This window comes from Haemorhous mexicanus, chromosome 1 (assembly GCF_027477595.1).
Source record: "Haemorhous mexicanus isolate bHaeMex1 chromosome 1, bHaeMex1.pri, whole genome shotgun sequence".
Taxonomy (NCBI): Eukaryota; Metazoa; Chordata; class Aves; order Passeriformes; family Fringillidae; genus Haemorhous; species Haemorhous mexicanus.
Window position 1 is genome coordinate 122404682 of NC_082341.1, and position 25509 is coordinate 122430190.

At 39.3% G+C, this 25509-nt stretch overlaps 1 protein-coding gene across 1 annotated transcript; it reads left to right on the forward strand.

Annotated features, from left to right (window-relative positions):
- Positions 1 to 2836: 2836 nt before the first annotated feature.
- Positions 2837 to 25436, forward strand: YTHDF3 (YTH N6-methyladenosine RNA binding protein F3). Its single transcript, XM_059861174.1, has 5 exons — positions 2837 to 2977; positions 5000 to 5024; positions 10164 to 10249; positions 11562 to 13154; positions 24465 to 25436. The coding sequence occupies exons 1-5, from the start codon at positions 2954 to 2956 to the stop codon at positions 24486 to 24488; spliced, it is 1752 nt and encodes a 583-aa protein (XP_059717157.1). The 5' UTR covers positions 2837 to 2953; the 3' UTR covers positions 24489 to 25436.
- The last annotated feature ends 73 nt before the right edge of the window (positions 25437 to 25509 follow it).

Consider the following 25509-nt stretch of genomic DNA (forward strand, 5'->3'; position numbering starts at 1 on the left):
TCTTATCCAAAGTTAAATTTGCAGATCTACTAAAGGTCAACTAGTTCATCCAGATGCCATAAAAGATGAACTTTAACCTTGCCAGCCCTGATTTAAATGCATGATATTTTGTCCTTGTCCTTGATGTTTGAAATGCATAAAAATATTTGATTACTTTCTTCCTATGATATCGCAGCCTCATTCTTCTCCTTCTAACCCAACCAAGGCCATTTCTTTCAATCTTTTCTTTTAGAACCTATTTTCCACATCCAGACCTACATCATCCTTGTTGCTTCCCTCTGTACTGTAAGGTGTTCCTTCATGGGTAGCGGTCAAAATCACAGACTCCACTGCAACAGAGAAAATGAGCATTCTGCAATCTTACATATACAAACTCTGGAAAGCTTCCAGTATAATGGAAAATTTTAAGAAATTATTTGCCACTATAAACTAACTCTTCATCCAGAAGTGTTATTTCCCCAAGATCACTTTGTGCAATTGTTAAAAAAAAGCCAAAACAGAAAAAGAACACTTTAATTTGAGAAGGAAGAAACACATACAACCAAGTACTAAAAGGGACTTGGACTCAGGGTCATGAGGGATGCACCTTCCCATTGCTCTGACAGGTATATTTACACAATTGTACTGGATTTAAGGCATTCTCACCTGCAGACTCTAAGCAGCATATTAACTACAATGCTGACTTTTCTGATTCAAGTTTACAAATACTTAATTCTCCCTGGAGCATTGTTGAAGTGGTCTTGGATTTTACTGCTGGCTGCTGCAGGAAGCCCCTACACAATTGCTAAACTTTTCCCATCACTTAAGGACACTGTAATTAATTAACGATGGAGTTGAAAGCAGCTGGGTAAAGAAACCTGCATTTGATAAAGTATCGTGTGCTCTCCCACCAAACCTGTACTACAGCACAGGTACCTGGGCAGGAGCAGAGCAGAGAAGTGGGAGTTTGCAGGATGTGAAAAACGCCAATTGCTTGTTTTTAAAATTTTAAAAGTTTAATAGTAATAAAATGGTTATAAAAATAGTAATACAATTAGAGTAATAAAAATTTGGACAATCAGGATTTAGAACAATACGAGACAATAAAAACATAAAGTTACGGATGGTCTGGGTACCTTTTTCTGGGCAAAACAAGCCCGAAAAAGGACACATGTTAACAGAGGATTAACCCTTAAAAGCAATAGCCTGTTGCATATTCATACACGTCGTACATGATGCATAAATTCCATTCAAACAAAGGAGTCTGTCTGGTCAGTGTCAACTTGTTGCTATTAATCTTAACAGTGTCTTCAGGGCTGAGTGAGCTGGGAAGAAGTTTGTTTCTTCTGATAATGGAGAAATAAATTCTTTTTCTCTGAAAGATTTAGGTGTCCTGTGGCTGCTATCTTGATGTGTGTTCTCTTTTTAAAAAAAATATCTTACATAGCATAGTTTCTATTTTAACATTAGGTTATAACCTAAAACTCTATTTAACACACTACTTAAGAAAATTAATACAGCATAACTTTCTAACATAACACATCTAATATTCATTTTAATACTTGCAAAAAGCCAATCATAAAATATGCATTTTTCCCACAGGATAAAGGGTTATGAGCAGGCATTGTCACAGTGAGCTCCTGAGCATGCAGACAGACTGGGCTCTGAGCTCTGCAGTGCTGTGACATCAAGCAGCACCCTCGACCCTGCTGACAACCTGCTGTGCTGTGCAGGTGCCAGCGGCGCCTGGAATGCTGTGTCCATTTCTGGGCTCCACAGTACAAGGGAGGCCCGGAGCTCCTGGAGCCGGCCCAGTGGAGAGCTACAGAGCTGGTTCAAGGGTCTGGAGCGTGTCTTTCATGAGGGAAGGCTGAGGGGTTGGGCCTGCTCAGATGACTGAGATGACCGAGTGAGGCCTCATCAATGTGTACAAGTATCTCAAGGGAGGGTATTAACACGACGGATCCAGGCTCTTCGTGGCGATGTCAAGCAACAGGACAAAAGGCAACGGACAGGAACCGATACACAGGAGTTCCACTTGAATATGAGGAAGAACTTCTTTATTGTGTGGGTGACCATGCACTGGAACGGACAGCCCCACCTAAAGACATTCCAGAACTGCCTGGACAGAATCCTGTGCCATGTGCTCTGGGATGACCCTGCTGGAGCAGGGAGGCTGGACCAGATGCCCCACTGTGGTCCCTTCCAACTTGACCCATTCAGTGACTCGGTGACCAGGAGAGGATGGGTGCCAGGAGCGGCCGCGGGAAGGCCGCCCGAGGCCCCCGCAGGCAGCAACAGCCGCTCTGGGCAGCCAGGCTGGGTCGCCTCACGGCCCCGCGGCCGGATGCCCGCCTCCTTCGCCATACCGCCCTGCCCCAGCAGAGCCGCGGTGGAGCGGAGAGAATCCTCCATATTTCGCACCGCCGCCCTCTTGGGCATTCCTGAGCGGCACGCGCACTCCCAGGCCGGCGGGGGCGGGAACAAGCCCCCAGTCCTTCCGTCCGCCGCGCGCATGCGCACTCGCGCCCCCGCAGCAAGCCCCGCCCCCCCGCGCCACCGGAGCCGCTGGGCGGCGGGAGGGCGCGCGCGCGCGGCGCGGCTTGGAGCCCCACGTGACATGGAGGAGGCGGGGACGGGAAGGGAAAGGTCAGCGGCGACGCCGGCGGCGGGGGGAGCGGAAGGTCAGGGCGGCGCGGAGCGGAAGTGGGAGCCGGAGCCTCGTCCGCCATTGTGGGGAAGCGGAGCCCAGAGCAAGGGGGGGAAGCGGCGCTGCGTCCGGCCGGTCGGCTCCTTCCAGCGGGAACCCGATCGGCGGCGGCGGCGGCAGCAGCGAGCCCAGGCGGCAGCGGCGACAATCAGGCGGCGGCGGCGGTGGGGAGGAGGCGGCGGAGGCGAGCGAGCGGCCCCGGCGTGCGGAATCACTCGAGGCCCAGGCGGAGCGGAGCGAGGGGATCGCGGCTCCCCGTGAAGAATGTCAGCCACCAGCGTCGACCAGGTACCGCCCGCGGGGCGGGGGGGGGCGGCCGCCCGCTCTCTCCTCTTCCCGGCCCCGTCGTTACCCGCGGCGGGGGAGGGCGGCGGCAGGGCGGCCACCTGCACCTTCCCTCGCCGCCGGGGCGGCGCGGTTCGCGGCCTCCTCCTTCCCTTCTTCCTTTCCTCCCTGCTTCCCTCCCCGCCGCCATGGGGAGCGGCTGTCCATCGCAGCCGGGATGGCGGGCCTCTCTGCCGGCCCGGCCGCCCCTATTTATAACCGCTGAGCCGCGCCGGAGCCGCTCCGCCTCCCCGCCCGCCCGCAGCGCCCGCCGCCGCTCAGCCCCGAGCGCTGCCGGCCCGGCCCCCGCCCGCGGCCCCCTTTGTGTGTGACCTACTCGGGAGCCGGCCCGTCCCGGCCAGGCCCCCGGGCTCCCGGTTTTTCGCTCCAGGAGCGCCATAGAGCCGGGCTCCCCGCGGCGCCTAGCGCCGGCTCCTCTCCTCGCGCGCCCCAAACTCCGCCAGGCTCCCCATTGCCGCATCCTTTCTGTTCCTGCCTTTCGTTCTCCTCGCCCACCTTTCTCCCTTCGGGCCTCTGACTTCTTTTCACTCGGCCTTCGCTTCTTCCAGTAGTTCTCAGTTTTTCTCTTTGCGCTGTGCAGCACTTTTTTAGACTGGCTCCTTCACGGAGTTTAGAATTTTTTATTTTTTACCTTTGCTAGGCCTCTGCTGGTCTTTCTTTCTGTCTTGATCTCTGCTTCGTCCGTGGGTTTCTGGCACTCCCCAAAAGTTTCAGCCCTGCAGTCCCTTGCCTCCTTTTATTTTCTCTGTGTGCCTTTAATGTTCTGTTTCTTTTGTCTCTGTGCATGCTCTCCGGTTTCCTTTAAGCATTTATTTCTAGCTCAGTGATCTCTTAGCTTTTCATTGTTCTGTCTTTCATGAAGGCTGCTTCTTCCCAACTTTTTCTAATTCTGTCTCTTGTTGGCCTTTGCATGCCTTTGAGTCTGGATTAGATTCATCCCAAAAGATGAGGTGGTTGGGGTTTTTCAGGTTACAGAGATTTTTCCTGTTTTGGGAAAGGACAGTGTCTAACCAGTGCACCTCTCGGTGAAGCAGCGTTGAACAGTTTTATGGTAACTCTGAGACAAATGCACATGAAAGTAACTTGGAGGTGGTTGCCTCCTAAACTTTCAAATCTCTGAATACTGAGTTCTTCAGGACTAAAAATTGTTAAGAGAATGATGGAGCCTGGAGACCCACTCCTGCTTAGTTGAAAGTAATATGAGAAGGTGAATTAGATTTTCATGGACTAGCATTTGTTTTTTCAAAATTAGCTTATCTTTCTGTAGAGGAATTAAGGATACTGTAACTTGTAATGTTACATTGATTCTTAGTGCATGACAAATTAACAGTGTTTTGTAATGACTAATCCTACCCCCAAAAAAATCCTCCTTAAGGAATTATTTCCTTGTGTGAAAGCTTTGTACAGACTGTATAATTTTCTCAGTATAATTGCTTAGGTGAGGAACATGCAGCTTGAAGCTCAGCATATGATACAACTCTGTATTCCTTTGTATATCTAAAAAGCAAGGCATTATATGTTATTCTCTGATAAGTTAGTCAATTTAAAAGGTGACATATCATAATAAAATTTGGGTATTGGCAGTAATCTTAAGGTACTAACCTTTTTTTTTAAAACTGTGTTATTTTTGTTTATTGCAAATGTTTTTTTAGGCCCTGGGGCAATTGAAATTCACTTGTTCAGCTTTTCAGCACCATTTAATCTTTATATGCTGTTAAATCCTAGATGATTTCAATATTTTTAGTAAAATTCTATCAAGTTTTGGTTTTGTAGTATTTTATAATGTTATTTTAAGTAATGTCACAGCATTTTTATAATAGCATGGTTTAGTAATATTTTCAAGTGATATTTAAGTTGGAAAGGGCAGAATTGGCAAATAAATAGAATTACAGTGAAGTTTATATTAGAGGATTCTAACTGAACTTGTTTTGCTTCCCCCCCTCCCCCCCACTTTCCTATATACAGAGACCTAAAGGACAGGGAAATAAAGGTAAGTTAACTTTGTATTTCTGTATAAATCTGTAATATTGCTTTTATGGAGGATAATGTCTGACAGTCACAGCAAGAGTTTGTAGCTATAGCATGTCTTTTATTTCAGAGCAAGATGACACTAAATTGTGTGCCAAAATGTTACTTCCCAGCACTTTTACTGTGGCACAGCAGTTACGTCAGTTTGCAATGTGTTATTTTGCAGAACTCTGATGTCAAAAGTCAGACAGTTAAATAGTTATTTCTATTTAGCTGCCTTTGTGATATGCTTGTATAATCTCTTAACAGTACACCTTGGGCCTCTCTGTTTAGTGAGTGGAATCATCAGGAAGAATCTTCTGAACAGCTTCCTTACTTTGCTAGACAGCAGCCATGTGACTAGTTACTCATATCTATGAGCAGAAAACATCACCTTCCTTACTCTCAGAATTTTTGGAGTCTTGCTTCATTTTAGCACCAGTAACTGATTTTTTTTTTGTCTGTGTTTGTAGGCCTTCTGCTTTTTCATGTTTCTGTCAGAGTCTTAGTTTTTAAATACCATACTTAGTGGGATTTCCTTCCCACAGAAGGAAGAAACTACTAACTACTTAATATTCTTCTGTCTAAAATTCTTGGCAAGTCAGTTGTAAACAGCATTTCAGATTATATCTTGCAGTATTTTGTCTGGAATTTATTTTTTCACTAATACTCTCTTTGGAATTTCTTTCTGCCTAAACAGTCCACTTTGTGCCTATTTAATTCTTATCTGCTCAGCAAACTGAGCTATAGAGTAGCATGCACACAGCTATCTCCGTGTGTTAATATGCTTGTTATACTTATGCAGATAAGAAACTTTTTTTTGAGCTTGGGTACTCTTTGCCCCTCTTAGTTCATTATCTGAACTAATTTAATTGGTCTCTGTGAGCTGTCATTTAATGTTATCCACAGCATGCTTATTCTATTATTCTGTCTATGTGCAGATTATCTGCTTCTTGTTACATGCATTGCTTGTGAGGTGGCACGTGGTTCCCAGATCTCATTGAGTTTGGCCTGTTCTTTTAAATTCTCTGCATTCAGAGACAAATGAATGTGTTTACCTCCTCAGACGTTCTTAGTTTGGTCATTCTTGAATACTTGTTCTCACATATTCTTTTTTTTTGCCCAAAGTGCACTTATTAACTACTTCATATTTTTAAAATAGTTTGTGGCTATAACCTTCCATGTTGCCCTTAAATGAGAAGAAAAGTCAGACTCGTTCTAGCAAGTAGTTTGTGGCTTCACAATCTTTGAATTATCGTTTCTCAGTTTTAGTGAGGTTAATTAGATGCATCTGTTAGAGACTCTCACAGGTAGTTTTTGAACTATACTCTATGTATGTGAATTGGACTGGAAGTATTAAGCATTTCTATTTGGGTGCTGTGTTGCAGTGTGTGAAAATGCACTAGTCAGCTTTACTTTGGCTTATTTATGTTAGCATATTTTTGTGTTCTATAATTTGTCACTGCTGTGGAATGTTTGAATCAAAACACATATCTGCTTGCTATGTAAGGAAGAGATTTTTGCATTTCTGAACTTGGATTTTTTTATGGAGTGCATCCTTTTAAATAACAAATACTCATGATGTATTCTCTTGGTGAGAGTATGACCTAAGTGAAAACTATAGTGAAACAGAGCAATTAATCTCTGTTCTATTAAATTATTTGGTATAATGTCTGCTTAGTGAAACTAAGTTATGACTTAGCATTAGATGAAAGGCCTAGGAGATTGTGCTAACATCTTCACTGTAGCACAAGTTGTTGGCTTTGGGCTGGAGGTTTTTTCAGGTGGTTGAATTTAGTCAGTGTCAGCAGTCCTTACTGACCACATGTTAGCAGGCAGTCTTTCAGTTGTCTTTCAGCTTAGAGAAGCTCTGAGTGAAGATGTGGTACTGAGTTAACAGACCAGTCTGAAGGTGGTTCTGTGCATAAGAGTAGTAATGTTAAGGAGGATGGCAGAAGCTGTCTGCCTGTCTGATAGAGCATATGAGAGAATGAATGAGCAGTAAAAAGTGTGTATACATATTTCATATTGAAATAAAAAATATTAGACCTGCAAATTATATTGTTAGGTAGCTGATTTTTATTGTCTAGCAAAATGCCTTGGATGCTCTTTTTTAATTGCTCATAAACTGGTGTACTGTGCTGTTTCCTTCGACCACAATTTGTGGGACTGAAGTTCCAGTATGTAGAACAGTAGTATGTATCTGTTGTGTCAGTTATATGTTGGTATTTCAGAGGCTTGAATGAGTAAATCATCCTGTCATAAAACTTCACTTATTCTAGTTGTCAGCTACTGTACAGTTGGCGTGAAATATCAGAACTGACATCCATCAAATTATGACTTACAGGGGTGTGAAGAAAAAAGGCACTCCTTCAACTCCTTCTTGTTTTTCTCCCCTTTTGTTTATTATGCCACTGTATCAAATCTGTCATAGGAAGGTGCTGACTTATTTTTACACTTGAGTGTGCAACAGTTTTTTGTTTTGTAGGAGACTTAAGTGTAATTATTAGATTTAAAATGAGAATGAAATATTTAATATTTCTTTCAGGGTTTATTCTTCACTTTAAAGTGTGATGACTTCTAATGAAAAAGTTATTCTTGTACCTTTGGGTATAATTTTTTGTGAGTGGTTATTGCAAGGATAGTAGCAGCTAAAAGAATATTAGCTTTAAATTCTTCTCTTTGAGTTGCTTCTTCCCAATATCTAATTACACTGTATGTTTTCACAGTGTTTGCAGAAACATACAGTATTTTTAGCGTCACATTGATACAGATATTTTTAGTATCTGTAGATTAGTTTCAATTAGTATTCTTCATCACTGCCCTATTTAGTTGGAACACTTAACATGAGGTTTTGGGAATGAGGCATTCATTTACTCTTGTTAAATGTCTGTGTGGGCTACATTCTTCACTATTAACACATTATGTAAAGTTAGAATGAAAAGCTAAAGAAATGCTCCCAGTGATGCTGTTTCACTGGGAAATGTATATATTTCTCTAGAAAAAGCGTCTCTGTAGAAATATTTTGTGTCACTGACTTAATATCTCAGTACAGAATGAATAAGAAGGAAAATACATTGACAGGAATATTTTATGTTAGTTGTAATGTCAGATCAAAAATAATTCTGTCTTCAGTGACCTTTAGATACCTGTGGAGCAATAAACACAGCAGATGCACGTTTTATGAAGATTAGCTGTCAGTATGAGGAGATTAATTTTGATGGGATACTAGTCTGTTTATTCCTTTACTTGTGGTTGCATGCTTTTAAGAAACTTGTGTGCTGCTGCCCATGTTTTTCATTATGATTGAATTGTGTTTGAGAGTTGTGCTGTCTGTTCTATTTGGTTAAGTCTAAGCAGTGGGCATGACATAGACAAAATGTTTTGAGGCTTCATCCTGTGTGTAACTGGGCCAAATATAAAGAGGAATTCCAATATAAAGAGCTCATTAATGTTACTATTGTGTGTAAATTCAGGATGATACATGACCTGAACTGAAACTCTATTTGTGGGGTAAAAGAACCCCCAACACATAATGTTTAATTTAAATATGGTGTTTAATTAGGAATATTGTTCTATCCAGTTGTAAACTGCATTGTGCTCAGCATTGCTGGTCATATTTGGCTGTTGCTGGTATAGAAATGCACTGTGCCAGTTTGTAATAACTGAAGTGTCTGGTGTTCTTTTAAAACTTCAGGAAGGTATTCAAGACACAGGTTGCTTTCTTCGCAGATAATTGCTTTGAAAAAACCTTCTATGTTAAATTATGAATTTTACCTTTTTTTTTACTGCTCTCTGAAGTTAATAACATTTTCCAGGATTTTGATTATTCCTTGTGATTATATCTATCACTTTGTCATTTCTTTCAGCTAGTTTCATTCAGTGAAGGCAGTTTTGTTTTAGGGATGTTGAAGTCAATGTGAAAAAAATTCAAGCACCACTTGGCTTACAATGTGAATTTTGTGTGGTAACCCCCTACCCCCAATGAAGCAAGAAAAAACCCCTGACTCTTAAACACTAATTTCAGCAAAGTTGAATATTTAATTACATGGCTGTAAATGCTTTTCAGAAGCTTTTGCTAAAAGGGTGAAACCATAAAATTGGCTCCTAACTCAGTTCAAGTTTCAGAAAATCTGCTGTTCTGTTGTAACTTCTGCAGTTGTGGTTTTTCAGTGCACCTTACTGATCATCCTGAGACTTTCTTTTTCCCCTTGCTGAACATATTTGACCAAAAAAAAAAAAAAAGTTGCATTTGGATAACCTGTAAATTTATTTTTGAGAACAGATCTTAATCTTCAGGTTGTGTAATTGAAAGTGCTGGTTTAAGTCCCTGTTCTGCTTTGCAACATGGGAAACATTGGAACTTAGCAGAAATTTGTGCAGTGTGGCTTTGTTTGAATAGTAGCCTGGGGGATGGTAGAGAGAGACACTTCAAGTAATTTGGGCAGCTGGACAATCCCAGGTAGGTGTAATGTCTTAGATGAAATAAAAGGTAATAGGAGACCAAGAAGAGCAGGTAGGAAGAGATTCCAGCATATAGTGGCTTATGTGTTGGGAAAGGTTTGTAATCACCCTTTGGGACTTATGCTTTTATTTCTGTCTTGCTTTGGCACCACAAAACTTCAGAGATGTCACTAATGAAGTACAGTTATGTAGGAAATACAGGATTAAATAGCTGAATAGTGGTGTCCTTCATGGTTATCTTGGTGGGTAACTGCCTTTCCTCCTGGCAGGAGAAAGCTGCACTTTGTGTTGCAACTTTCCCTGAACCTGTTGAATATGTCTATAGATTGGGTTGGTCTGCACATTTGCACTTGGTCTGGTACTTCCAGAAATGCTGGACTTACTGCCTGTGCAAATAAGGTGTGCCTGTAGTTCTTCATCCACATGTCTGTGGATCCCAGGAAAGAATAGTCAGGAGTAGACTGTTCAAGCTGCCATCTTTGCAGACCTCTCCTGAGATCTGATCCTCATGATCAGTAGAATGAGCTATTTTGTTTAAATTGGACTGGTGCTTAACAATAATATGTATTTCAATGTACAGGTGATTAAGAAATGTTACCTAGATTGAAAATGCAGCATAGATTTTCCAGAGACTATTCTAATACAGATTTATTTTTAGTTTCAGTACAAAACGGTTCGATTCATCAAAAGGATGCAGTAAATGATGATGATTTTGAGCCATATCTAAGTAGTCAGACAAATCAGGTAAGTGAACATTGGTTAGTACCTTGAAGTTAACTTTGACATTCAGCTGACTTCCAGACTTAATTTTTGGATATTTCTTACCATTACTGACTTGCCTGAATATACACAGAAATATAATTTTATGTCATACTTTGTCTCATCATACGATATCTTAAGCAGATGAAGTGTTCTTAAGAATTCTGGAAAAGCTTCAGTTAAAAAGCATGCTTTCATGTCCCTTGCTGTTGTGCTTCTGCTCTAGCTTCAGAAAGATGCAGTTACAAAAAACTTGAGCTAAAAACCAAACCCTTGCATTTAAAACAAAATCATCATTTTGGATGCAGTCCAAAACAACAGTTTTATTGGCTCTGAGAATATATTAACTGCTTGGACATGGTTTCCTTTAAAAGTGGTACAAGAAGTACCACTTCTTGAGCTACAAGAAGTAGCTCACAGCTGATGCCATAATAGATGGAAGCTTAGTATCACTACAGCTTGGTACAGCTCTTCTGCCAAGACACTAATGGCTTGACTTCCAGAGCTGTGAATTGCCTCTGTAGTTGAAAGTTAATATGAGTTATGTTAAGTTTGTAAACTGGAGTGATCTTGAGAGAGAGCAAATTATTAAAAGACTAAGAATTTTTGCTTGCCTTCACTTTATTTTTCCAATAATACAGCATTAAGGAAGCATCAGCTAGGTGATGATATGTGCAATTTTTTCTAGAAAAAACAGCAGAAATCATGTGGGGATAATCCTTCAAATGTCTCAAGAAATAAATTCTGTGATTTCCCAGGAGTCTGTCTGGAGTAGTACTGATCTAATGCCCATTCTCCATAGCATGGATGTGTTACTTCTTTTTTGTTGCTGCTCCTGAAACAAACAGGCATCCTTGCATCCATTTCAATGTACTAGTCTGTTGGAGTCTCCAATTAGAAGTGAGAAATATGACAAAATCTAAGAATACCATAACTTTAAATCATAGTTGCAGCTATTTTCCTTTAGTTATAAAGGTACTGTTATAACTTGTTTTAGAGTAGCTTGTTATTTTCTTGATGCTGTTGGCATGGAGGCATTTTAAACCTAGCTGAGGTGCTAAACATGAGGATAATGTTCCAGAGCAAAAGGGAGCCCTTTAATGCTTTGAGAAGGTCTCATGAAGAAATGGTCATATCTGACAGATACCTTACTCATCTTTTATGTTGTGAGGAATGGTGAAAGTTACAAATACATTCATATAACCCTTAAAAATGTTTTGGATTGTATTACAGGTTTTTTTCCCCCGGGCATAATTGTCAATATTGCTGATTTTTTAAAAATTTTATTTTTTTGCAGAGTAACAGCTATCCACCAATGTCAGACCCATACATGCCTAGCTATTATGCTCCATCCATTGGATTTCCATACTCTTTAGGTGAAGCAGCATGGTCAACTGCAGGTGACCCTCCAATGCCATATTTGACAACTTATGGACAGATGAGCAATGGTGAACACCATTACATACCTGATGGTGTATTTAGTCAACCTGGGGCATTAGGAAATACCCCTCCATTTCTTGGGCAGCATGGATTTAATTTTTTTCCTGGGAATGCAGACTTCTCTACATGGGGGACAAGTGGATCTCAGGGACAATCAACGCAAAGCTCTGCTTACAGCAGCAGCTATGGCTATCCACCTAGTTCTCTTGGGAGAGCCATAGCAGATGGACAGGCTGGATTTGGCAGTGATACTCTGAGCAAGGTGCCTGGGATTAGCAGCATTGAGCAAGGCATGACTGGACTGAAAATTGGTGGAGATATGACGGCTGCTGTAACAAAAACTGTAGGTTCAGCTCTGAGCAGTACAGGTATGACAAGCATTGCAGCTAACAGCGTGCCCCCAGTTAGCAGTTCAGCACCTAAACCAACCTCATGGGCTGCAATTGCAAGGAAACCTGCTAAACCTCAGCCGAAACTCAAGCCTAAAGGTAATGTGGGCATTGGGGGCCCTGCTGTACCGCCACCACCTATAAAACACAACATGAATATTGGAACTTGGGATGACAAAGGGTCAGTGGTAAAAGCACCCCCAGCTCAACCAGTACTGCCTCCTCAGACTATAATCCAGCAGCCTCAGCCATTAATTCAACCACCACCACTGGTGCAAAGCCAACTGCCTCAACAGCAGCCTCAGCCACAGCAACCACAACAGCAACAAGGACCTCAGCAGCAGGCCCAGCCTCACCAGTTGCAGCAGCAACAGCTGCAAAACCGCTGGGTAGCTCCCCGTAATAGGGGTGTGGGCTTCAGCCAGAACAATGGAGCTGGTAGTGAGAACTTTGGTTTAGGTGTTGTATCCGTCAGCTCCTCACCTTCTGGTGTGGAAGTGCACCCAGTGCTGGAGAAACTAAAGGCCATAAACAACTACAATCCCAAAGACTTCGATTGGAATCTGAAGAATGGACGTGTGTTTATAATCAAAAGTTATTCAGAGGACGATATTCATCGCTCCATTAAGTACTCTATCTGGTGTAGTACTGAGCATGGGAATAAGCGCTTGGATGCTGCTTACCGGTCCCTGAATGGCAAAGGCCCACTCTATTTGCTCTTCAGTGTGAATGGCAGTGGACACTTTTGCGGAGTGGCTGAGATGAAGTCTGTTGTGGACTACAATGCATATGCTGGTGTCTGGTCTCAGGATAAGTGGAAGGGGAAGTTTGATGTCAAATGGATCTTTGTCAAAGACGTTCCCAATAACCAACTGCGACATATTCGCTTGGAAAACAATGACAACAAACCAGTTACCAATTCGAGGGACACTCAAGAGGTACCCCTAGAAAAAGCCAAGCAAGTGCTTAAAATAATTGCTACTTTCAAGCATACCACCTCAATCTTTGATGACTTTGCACATTACGAGAAGCGTCAAGAGGAGGAGGAAGCCATGCGTAGGGTAAGAAATCAGTGTCATTGCAGTAGCTCTCTTTTTTCTGTTTTCAGAAACCTTGATTTTCATTCATCTGGGATTTCTGTCTGCAAGTGTTAAATCAGAAAGTGGTACTTCTTACTCAGAGTGTCTACTTGATATAACTGGCTCTTAATGAAAAAAATTAAGATCCTGTAACTTGTTTATTACTTCAGCCATCTGTTTAATCACAATATAAAGGTAGGCCTGAATAAGCAGACACCTGACACGTTTTACTTCTTTAATGCAAGTGAAAACTGAATTGAGTCCATTATCCATACCTGAAGTCTTCTTGCTTAGTTTTTTAAAGTTTCTGGATGTCCCAGAAAGGATTAGAGATTAGAGAAGAAGTGTACTTTATTTCACATAGTGTTTCAATTAAATTCTGCTTTAATGAAATGTTAACAGCATGATTAGCGTGAAAAGCAGGTTTTCTCCTTGATTCAATTTATCTTTTGTGGAACTGCGAAAACAGAAGTGATACAGTGACGGAATAATTTTTTGACCTTTCTGGTAGTGCATTTCCTAAAAAATAATGTTCATTTCTGCAAGGAAGAGTAAATGTGATAACTCTTAAGAGATGCTTTTAATTTTGGAGGCATTTCCTGAAATGCTCATCAGACAAGGGAAAAGCATTTAATTCAAGCAGTTTTGTAGTATGTGGGTACTTTGTCTTGTGTACCCTCCCTTATCCTAACACTTGTGCTCACCATGTGCCACAATATTTACTTTTCCTATATTTACTTGCTTTCCAGACTTGCCGGTAACTGTAAATGTATGATTTGTCTCATGGTTAGAAACATTTCAGGAGCTGTTTTTACCTGTTAGATGATAGGCAAGTATTCAAAAATGGGAGTTGCCATCAGTGTGGTTTGTTGCTAATGATCTCTGCTCATCATGTCACACCACTCACTGGAATAAAAAACCCCAAAAGTTTAGGGTTTATGCTAAGGGCCTTGAGACATGTGAAGTGGAGAATTTGTTCACTTGTAGCTGACACATGAAGAAGCTGTGAAGCAGGTGAAATGTTTACTTCTCTTAGGTTTCTAGTACTGTGGTGGTTTCACCCGTGGTTCGTTCCTAATCCTTCAACATGTATGTTGCATCTCCTTAGAACAGTGTCAGGAGTACTCCAAATTTGTAGTTCTATTGCACGACTCTGAATAAATTATGTTGAAAGTTTTCTTTTGTTGGGAGGCTAGATGAGTATCCCAGTTGGGTATGTGATGCCTTTTGGGTTTTTTTTCCTAAAAAGAAAATGGATTATGCCCTAAATGAGTATCGTTAACTTTCATGTTATCTGGATGATGGGGTGATGGACTGCTTTCTTAAGTAATATTCAATGTAAGGGAATGACTTGGACTTTTTCAGGCTTTGGTATGACTTCATCAAGTGCAGAACCACCAGCCAGTCAAGGGAGGTGATTGTCCCACTCTACCCTGTGCTAGTGAAGCTTCACCTCCAGTCCTGTGTGCAGTTTTCAGTGCCACAATATAAGAAAGATATAAAGCTATTAGAGAGCATCCAGAAGGGCCACAAAGATGGTGAAGGATCTGGAGGGGAAGCTATGTGAGAAGAACCTGTGGACACTTGGTTTGTTCAGCCTGGAGGAGACTGAGGGGGAGACCTTATTGTGGTCTCATGAGGGGAAGTGGAGAGGCAGGCACTGATTTCTTCCCTCTTTTGATCAGTGACAGGTCTCCAGGGAATGGCCTGAAGCTGTGTTAGGGAAGATGTAGATCATATAGAGGAAAAGAGGGTGGTTGGGCGCTGGAACAGGCTCCCCAGGGAAGTGGTCACAGCTCCAAGCCTGACAGAGTTCAAGTGTTTGGTCAGTACTCTCAGGTAGATGGTGCAGCTCTTGGACACAGAACCAGGAGCTGGACTTTGGTGATCCTCATGGGCTCTTTTCAGACATTCTAATTTTGTGATTTGTTGTAATTTTGTAATGTTTCAGGAGGACTGAGGTTACAATGTATAATGTATCTCTGTAGCCTTCACACTTCAGTATTTTCCAAATTTTCAGAATTTTGGGCTATTTCACAAATAACTGGTTTGCTTCAAAAATATCTCCTTTATTGAAAAAAAACTTCACAAACAAGTCATAATTCAGACACACCCTAGCAACTCAGGAAAATTGTTTTATTTGTGGTTTTGTTCCCTCAGTAGTAGGTAAAAGCCACAAAATGTAATGAAGAGGAGAAATGTAGATTAGTGGAAGTGTTTCTATGTGTGCTAAACTTAAAATTCAAAGTACTGAGTTCAGCATTTAGTAGGTCTTGAACTACTAAACTGAAAACTGGAACTAGATAACTATGATGATGGGTATTTGAGTAATAAAGTAACATTGCTATTTGAATAATATCTTCAGAGAAACATACAGTGTCTGTATGACTCAAGTACTGACCTCTTTGTTTCTTTGTAAATAGTTACCTTTCCCAACACTATTGAGAGAAAACATGCTTGTCGAGATACTTGCAGTAGTGGCCATTGGCTCTTTTAAGGCATTGTACAAATTGGTTTTATAACCAATTATCAAAAATTGCTTTAGAACTGTGTAGGTTACTCGTGAGGTTTTCTCTTTGTAGATGAATTTGAGGCGTGCCTTCAGCAAATTAATATAGACTTAAAATGTAGGAAGTTCAAATTAAACTAATGACATCTACTGAGAGTTTAGCATTCTCTTGTGATTGAATGTTGATTTTAAATCTGTTTTTTTTCTTTTATCACACAGTGTACAACTAATGTGTCTTTAAATTGTAAACATGCAGTTGTTAAATCTTATGATTCAAGTCTGTAAATGCACCAATTAGTATTGTAAGCTCTGAGTTTTGGTTAATTGAATAGCTCTTTAATACCTAGTGCCAGCTGAGCTTTCATGGAGCTGTATTTAAATATGTGCAATTTCTACTGCCTGTAGTACTGTGTAAATTAAGTTCCTGTTCATTTTCTTTGGCAGCTATGGCAATCACTTTGTTTCCAGTGTTTTGGTCATGAAAAATATGCTTGTAGCTGTTAATACAATATTAAATGCATCAGGCAGCAGTAGTCCCTTCCATGTTCCTTGAAATTCAGTTAATATTTTGTTATTGCATAGGTGGTTGCAAACTTTCATACAGCCAGCAATCTAAATATTGTAAACGGCAAATTATTTAGGGATTTAATTTGCTTCATAACTGTTCATCATTACAGCTAATTTATCTTAAAATAATTGGTTGTAAAAGTTTAATCTTAACAACTCAGGGGGATCAATAATTCATTCCCAATAGGGCCTAGCAGTATATTTTATTAAAAAATGGCAGTATACTTCTGAAAGTACAAGGCATAGTCTCTGATAAACATGAAACTTTAGTAACTTTGCTGTTTGATTAAGGTAGCTTGAAAATGGCAGAGAATAGTCTCCTTAAGCATAAATATTAGTACTGTAGTGTCTGCCACTGTTTGATGTAACCCTGGTGTGGCTGGGGTATCTACAGCAGGGCTAGTGCAGTAATCATTCCCTTTCTCTTACAGCTCAGGTTCTAGACTCCTATTTTAAACATAAAAGTGCTGTGATCTTTTACCAAAGGATCAGAGAAATGAGTGATGCTTTTCATGAGATCTGTCAGATGTAACCTGGACTTGCATTTGTCCTTAGTTAACTGCTGCTTTGTGGTGTAAATGGGCGACTTGTATGCATATTATTTAAAAAGATGTTTGATTGTCTTTCAACAGAAAGCTGTAATATCTAAATGAATGAAACAGAAATCTGAAAATAAGTCTTTTAAGATGACATAATTACAATTTAGAAACATAAAAGGTATTAAAAATAAAGAAAAACATCTGTAGTAGTAGCTTTGCATCTGATCTTCAGTAAGAATATGGGTGAAAATAAAATGTGGCTCTGATTAAAAATGCAGTTGTTGATAGATTATGACTTCCTTGCCCTCAGATGGTGGCTTATTACCCGTTGTCCTAGGACTTCTTTTAGTGCTTTTTCATGGAGAATTCTACTTTTGTAGCATACAGTGGGGAAAAAAGGTCATGGTTTCATGTAATTGTAGAGTGCTTTAGATAGTTTTCTCAGTGCGATAGTCCAGAAAAGTAATTGATTTTTATTCATGAGGTAAGACAGAAGAACTTAGTATATATTTGTGTTTATCTAATTTGCATTTGGAGTTTTTTTACTTTTCAGGAAGCCTTTAAAAGGCAGATAAATAAGCATTTAAAATTTTAGCTTTTTTCTGTTGTATTACTTATCTTGTAATAGGAATGCTGACATAGCTAGAACTTCTTAACTCTAAAAGGAGTGATTTCCCCCCCCCCCCCCCCTTCATTCTGATACCAATGTAACTTTTGTTTCTCTGGTAATTGTCATTATCAGGCTGCAGTGTAACTCCTTTTCTTTCTAGGACGTTGCTGACATTGTGATTGATTTGATATTTCTTAAAAATATCTTGAAGGGAGAAATAATCCATTAAGAGTGAAATGTAGCTGCTTCTTCCTCCTCTTAACCCCCAGCCATCAGTTACTATAATATAATGTCAAAAACAGATACAGAGCCATTGACAGATTTTCCGTTAAGGAAAACAGGTGATTGACAAAAATTTTTAATGCAGTTAAATGACATTTGTACTAAACAACTTCTAAAAGTTTGTGAATTTATATTTAGAAGAGGTTTATGTAATAATCATGAAACTATCTAAAAGAGGGTTATGTAATTAATATCTTCTGATAAACATGTTCATTTCCTGTATGCTTTTGATGAAGTTTCAAGGGACATTTATTCTTTGATTTCCTTGAACTTCATATTTATCAAGAGTGTCATCTTCATAATTGGAAGTGAGAAGGTAGGAATAGGAAACATTTTTTCCCCTCCCTTGATAGTTGTGAGATGTATACGTAGCCCTGGTCCTGGAAGATTATTTGCAGCTAGAATAATTTTGAGCATACTGCTCCAGAATTTCCTTTCTGTGGTGGTGTGCTTATTTGCCATGTCTTCATTTGCTTTTGCATCCTCAGTCTTTTGAAAAAATTTAAAATGTCCCTCATGTTCTTATGTTACAGACACAGGGATTTCAAGTGTGCCTGTTTTCTGTGCATTTGGCAGAGCCAATTGTTTCTGCTCCAAGGTATAGTTTAGAATTCTTTAGAGTACAGGGATAGATGTTTGTGGTCTCTTACAGAGTGACCATGTAAGAGTTTGAGCAGTGATGTTGCCTGTGTTTCTCTAGTGATGATGCAAGAGGGAAAGTGCAATATTGGACTGTTGAATAAAGAGATGGAAAGTAATTAAACTCACAGGTGCAGTCTTAGTTGATAGCAACACTTGTACAGATCTTGTCATGTGTTTGTTTGTTTGAAATCCCTACCTGAAAATCAAGCCTACAAAGTCCTTTTTACAGAGTGAGTTCAACTTTTCTTACTCTGAGAGTGGAAAGACCACTTTGTCCTGTAAAATAGGGACCCCTATTGGAAAAGCTAGGAATATCAACCAAATGGTTTACTTCAAAGCCTAAGAGACCAGTCACTTTTTGGAGTCTAATACCTGATGTTCTTAAATATCAAGGCAGCTACCTAAGACAAGACTTCGAACTTGAATTGAGCTGGATCTGTGGCAATTGTACCTAGTCCTTTAAGTTGTGATTTTTCAAGCAAAGGAGAAATTCTAAGTCTCTTGTTCCAGAGCAGAAGCAGAACCTTATGTATACACAGATAGCTGTAAAAATTCATGAGCCAGCCTTCTGCTTCCTGCTGCATCTCCTCAGATTTCAGTGCTCTATTAACAACAAATTGTCTAGAACAGTGATGTTTTTCCTGCAGTATGCGGGGAAAAAAATATGCCTGCCTATTGCAAGAAAGTCCCAACCCATGTGACTCTTCACAGCCTTGCTTCATTGATTCATACTGCAGATGGGCTAGCTAGCAGTAACTCAGTTGGAGATTGCTGGAAGAGGTTTGCTTGAAAAAATGGGACTTTAAACATACAGATCTTGCATGTCTATTGATGCTGTAGATTCAGTTGAACTAGGATTATTTATTTTATATCAAAACCAATTTGCTTAAAACTTCATATTCATCTAGCTGAAATGAAACATTACAAAACTTAGCAGATGATAGGTTTCTTGAGCCTGGTTCTTTGTGAATTTTACAGAGTTTGGTAGTATAGTTAATATTGATGAGTAATTGTTTTGTTCTGTACTATACAGATTATAGTCAGTTGTAAAAAGTAAATATAAACTTCTATGTTCACTGCATTTTCATATAAATAGGAAACCAAGATAAAGTAAGTTCATTTTTCCTCATGGTAGATTGGAGTTTGAGTTACACCTATTCAAAGAGTATGAGTGGTGAGGCTTAAAGAAATACTGCCTGAGAAATTCTTCCTCAGTGTATTTTGTAAGTGCTGCAGTGAATGTTATTTCCCTTCCAAGGCTACCATAAATTCCTTAGCAGAGCAATTAAGTAATGTGTTCTTGTTGCCCTTGGGTATCTGAGAACAACTAGCCCAGGTGTCAGTCATCTTTCTGCTGCTTTTGCTGGGACAGAGGTCATCGTTAAATGCAATTTCTATAGATTTGGTAAGAAGCTATCTCTTGTCAGCCTTCAAAAGCCAATGTTATACTCTGAGCATTGTTAACAAATAATAATAGTGAGGATCTGGAGGCTTGTTCTTTTTTTTCTTTTTTTAATCATCTTACTGAAATGGCTGTCTTGTAGTAATTAAAGTCTGATATTTCAATGTATAATGATGTGCAGTGCTGAAGCAAAGCACCTGCTACTTGTAGTTAGACTTAGCAGATCTGTCACTGAAAGTATCTGTCTGGGAAGACAAGACTGGAAGGGCTTTGCTGGCTCATGGAGTTCAATCTTGGTTTCTGCAGAGCCTTTCATTGTTGTGTGTTATCATGTAGTGTCTTTAAGTAGTTGGATTTCCTTCTCCACCTCTGCCATTTGAATGGTTCTACCATGTGGAATTTCAGATGGGGATTAACTTCTTACTGCCTTTATCATTACCATAATAAAATCATATGGTCTGTTCATGTTCTACTAACAGTGTGTGAGTTTGATCAAATTTAAATTTATTTACCTTTTTACAGTAATTTTTTTCCTATGATAGGAAAATATGCTTTACAAGTATGTTTCAGTGACTAAGTAAAATGCCATCAAAACTAGTAGGAAGAATAAAAGATTAGAAGTCTAGGTTTTCTGGCTTTTGCAGAGTTTCTTAGTATTTCTGTCCTTGAGAACCCTTACATACTATCTATAGTTCGACTGATCTGTAGCAGCAGGGTCTCAGATGAGTATTAATTCTCAAAGCTTACTGGGAGAAGCTACTCTGAAGTTGTAAAAGCTTATTTGATTTTGTATGTTAACTTTGAATTTTAATGTATGTTGATTTTTTGATTTAATGTATGTTTGATTTTTAATGGTTTTTTTTTTTTTGTATGTAACTTTTTGATTTTTGTGCCTTGTGGTTTTCATGTTGGGTCAAGGAATAGAATAAAATTAGTGTTTAGGGAGGGAATGACATCTGCAGAGGAAAATTTTCTAGGTTCATTTAAGACTTCTAGAGACCCTTCTCATCTATTCATTCCCTCCCTTCTTCCCAGAAGTGCTTCTCAGAAAAATGTATTTAAATATATTTATCTGTTTCTGAGGTTGTTTCTGTGTTGAGGAAATGTGCCCTCTTAGTTGGGAGTTCAAGAGTGAGAAGTTAAAAAGGACCAATATTTTACACAACTTTAACGTTTCAGTAATCTAGTTTACGTTAACAGCTGCTGATACAGAGTAAACAATTTCTGGAATTTTTCACTTTTCTAGTAATCTGTTTTTCATTGGGGCTCTGAGGCTTTAAGGTCAATGCTTATGCTGTCCTAGCTTTAATGGTACACTGGAGTGAAATAAATTGCAGATTATGGCTGATGCCATTAGTAAATGAGATTTCATGAGCTTTGCTGTGGCTTCTTTTTACCACCTCTACAGCTGCCTGCTCTGCCTCTGCCAGGTGTTTCTGCCCACGCAGCACAGTTGGCAGAGCAGATGAGTTCCTGTGCCTCACTTCACAGAATGCAGTCTGACATGTTAGCTTACATTGCAGATGAGCAGGGCTTCTGAGTTGAAGATTAAATCACAGTTTGCAGTAAAGCAGCTTCTGAAGCTGTTGTTAGAATGCTCCCTCTTGGGAGAGGGGCAGAGTAGACAGCTCCAGGCATGAACACTTTAAACATTGCAGTAAGAGGCAGAGGTTTGGCAAAATTCTATGTGTTGCTTTTTTTTTTTTTTTTTTTTTTTTTTTTTTTTTTTTTTTTTTTGCAATTATAGCTGATAGTGCTGGAGGGTGTGTGAGAACTCTGCAATTGGCCTGTGTAAATTTGCAACTCTGGATAGCTTCCAAATGGACACCTTGAAATGCTTGCTCTTGCAACTACTGTAAAAATCAGCCAAAGTCATTCTTTCAGATCTGCCTTTCCTGACCTTTAGCTTCAGTTTGTGGGACCTTGGGAAATAAATACAGCCAAAGACTGCAGTAGCTTCTTGTTCTTGTTAGGCTACATTTGCATTTACATGTAGACTACTTAAAATGAGGCTTTTTCATTTACCTTCTTTGTGGCAAATAAATCCCAAAGTCAGGGTTGTGTGCATCTCAGTAGCTTCTTTCAAATCAGATCAGGAAATGTTTTTGTTGCTTTGAATTTTGAAATTTTGTTAGCACAGAGATTTCATTATATCTGAGGATAAATTACATTGCAGCTACTTCTCAGCATGGGATCATTCAATTAATGCTCTGAATTCAGACAACTAAAATTTGGAAGTAATTCAGCTTAGCAGTTCAGACCAAGCTAATTTCATAGTTTTGTTTGTACTAGATGGATGCACATTTCTAAGGCTGAGGCAGTTTTTAGATTCACCTTTACTTGGTTTGTGCAGAGAGTTATTTGCATGTGTGAAACATGCTGGGCATATGGCCTGCAGCTGACAGTACCTTTAACCAACCAATATGTTCCCATATCATCATGATTTGAATGTCCTAATTTCCATGTCCTGTTCATAAACTCCCCCTGCAGCTGGGTAATCTGACCATGGTGAGTTGACCTTTGGCAGGGAACTCAAATATACAGGAGAAAGTTTTCGTCCAAGAGCATTGAAAGAGATGTGACAAAAGTTTTGCTTATCTGAATATAAGAAATGAAATTAATTGGGTAAAAGAGAAGTGGTTATGCTGGAAACTTCTACTCTGGTACTGGAAACCTTCTGGAGGTAAATTCTTCTGTTAGTGTGTCTATAACCACAAAAAAACCCAACAAACTCAAAAACCAAGACACCCAAAACCCCCAGGAAAACTACTCTTTGAGACAGGAAAAGACAGTGGTCCAGGAGTGTGATCTGTGGGAGTTGGGGAGGGGTTTGGTTTTGAATGGAATAGTGCTGCCTGTGTTTTGAGTAAATCAGGTCTTCTTTCTCTCTGTTTTGCAGTACAGAGTGCCACATGTCGCCAATTCCAGTATTTGAAGAATGTATTGTTCACTTGCATTGAAAAATGTCATGCTTGTATGTCTGCTTGAAGTATTTAAATATAAATGTAGTAATATGTAATTTTGAGACTACAGGAAAGATGTGCTGTTGTTTTGGAGCCTTTTTTTCTCTGTAGAATTCAAAGCAGAGGTAAAATTTGCAACATCTCCTTTATTTCATCAAGTGGAAGAAGGTAGTCAGGGTATTATTCCTTTTCTACTTTGAATTTTTATGAACTTAAATGTGTTTTGAGTTGAAAGCTTCACAAAGCATAGTGTTGGTCAGTTTATAGTCCAGCAGTTTGAAATGCAGAGTCTTTCTAGACAGCCTGAGTCAGTGCTTATGTGTGTAGTACTTGCAGGATTTTAGTTGTATAAAGGCTATATTTGTAATTGTTATATATTTTAACACTGCGGTTTCATAGGCTCCTACTTGCTACAGCAGGAGTGTTTTTCAATACTTTGTGTAGTTCTTGCAGTTGAAGTCTGCTTATATTAGAGAAATAATCTGAGATGTGCCTGAGCAGGCTATTTTTGCATGCCTTACATGCATAGTGAGGCATGAGGCCAGTCATCATCTGTTTTGAGCCAAGAGTGCTTTGTTAAGATATCAGCTTGTATTAATGACTGATACTATCAATCCTTAAAAGCAGTATCTTACTATGAAAATATTTGTTACGTATTTTTGAACTAGGGAGAATAATTTTCTAGCAGAATAGTGCAAGTATTGCTTTCACTTTAAATATACTGAAATCTGCTCTAGCTAATGTCTAGTCTTAGACACACGGCTGCTGGGACCATGAGCTGCTCATTGTGACCAAGAACTGGGCTTTATTGTTTTGGTTTTCATCTTGAAGCAACTTGGAGATCTGTCTTGGAAAGGACTAGATCACCAGTAATAACCAGTATAAATGTTACATACCGTCTTCTTTCAGTAGACTGTCTTTTTGGAAGGATCTATGTAGGCTCATATGCTCACTTGCAATTTTCTTAAATAGTTTCTAGCATAATAAAGTTTCAATGTGGTTTTGAAATAGCTGTTCAAATGCCTCCTGGGTTATTTTGTTTTCCCTGCTGTTATTGTTCCATTTATAGTATGCAATAATAATAAAAATATGGAGAGGTATTTTATGCTTTTTATTATCTTTTAATGGGGATGGGAACCTACCTCTTTTCCATGCAGGTATTTGTATATTTCTTTAATGTGCTCAGCTGTACAAATAAAAAAAGCTGTTATGGAAAATGCTGTTGAAATATAAGTTCTTAGGTTTTACATTGACCGGTGTGTTTTTGCAGGCTAGAAGATGTATTATGAAGGCAACAATATATCATTTGTTGATCAGTTTTTATTTCTTTCCTGGAGGTAGTCATAATGACAAAGTGTATGTTTATCTTGCACTAAGTAGAGAAAATGGAGGATGATGATAAAGCACTCAAAGTGTCATTTATTGTGTTAAACTTGTACTACAGAATGCTTTGTGTGTAGGTCCCTTGGTGTCCTTGCTCAGTTCACTTTGTGGAATATATTTCACTGAAAATGAATTCAAACTGATGATTAAAAGTAATTTTTTTGATAGCAGGTTTTTGGAACGTTTGCCTTTTCGTTTGACGTATACTTCTGTGTTTCTCTTTAAACTGTATAATTTCATATTCCTGGAAATAATTGAAGCTTTTTCCTTGAAAGCATGTTGCCTGATTTAGCTAAATTGCAAGCACTGAAAATGCTGTAGTGAAAGAATAGCAGATAATGTTGATCTGTGTGTATTAACATGATTGTCCTTTTTTGTTTTTGTTTTTTTTTCAGGAGAGAAATAGAAACAAACAATAACTATATGGAGATGTCCTGCTAGAATACAACACTAATGATGTAGACTCTGGAAATGCCTAATATGTCTAAGAAGACGTTATTAAAGCTTTTTTCTGCTTAAGGTGACATCTTTGAACACTTTAACACGAAATTGACTCTTCTTGTAATGGTTCTCATCAGTGCATCTGCCCTTATACTCTCTCACCAAACACACTTGAGAACTGTACCTTCGTCAAGCACTTTCTGTCCTGAAGCTTTTACCAGTATCTGCTGTCTTTTGTATTTATGCATCCTAGCTAAGGCACAGGAGACCGAACGAATGCAAGGATTCATTAACTCTTTGAATTTGTTAAATACTAACATTTAACCATTAGAAGTGGTTCAATGATGTGAGATTCACATTGCTTCAACTTAATTTTTTCTTTGTTGTAGTTTTTTTAATTGTCAGTTTTTAGCTATTCAACAGATTAAAAGCAAATCATGCCATATTTAGTCCTGGAGTAAAACTCAAGTCTAAATGTTCATGTGAAAATTATTGTAGTAATCTTTTAATATGGCAAAGCAACTTTAAGCTGCAGTTTAGCCAAATGAATTGTAACATGAAATTATAATAGAATGACATTTCCCTTGTTTCAAACTGTTTGGTGTAAGAGAATATTAATATGCAGCTTGGTGGACACCACCAGTTAATGCACATTTCTTTATTTTTTTTCTGTAACATGTATACTGAAAAAAAGTGCATTTGTCTGAGGAACTGTTTGTTTGCTACCACTCAATGAATCTCAGTTTTGAGTAAATGTACCTCAGTCTAAATCAGACTTTTTATGACCTTTATAACTACATTTAAAATAATCTTTAATTCCTATTTCTGGGTGTTTGCAAGCCTGACAGATTGCTATCATGAAAGTGAAAATTTACTCCTCTAGGTGATTCACTAGCTAAATAAACATAATTCTTGTTTAGCAAGCATATACTGTTTCTCAAATTTTTTTGTTTCATTGTGCCAACATCGAGGTGTTCTCCCCCTGTTTGGAAATATTTT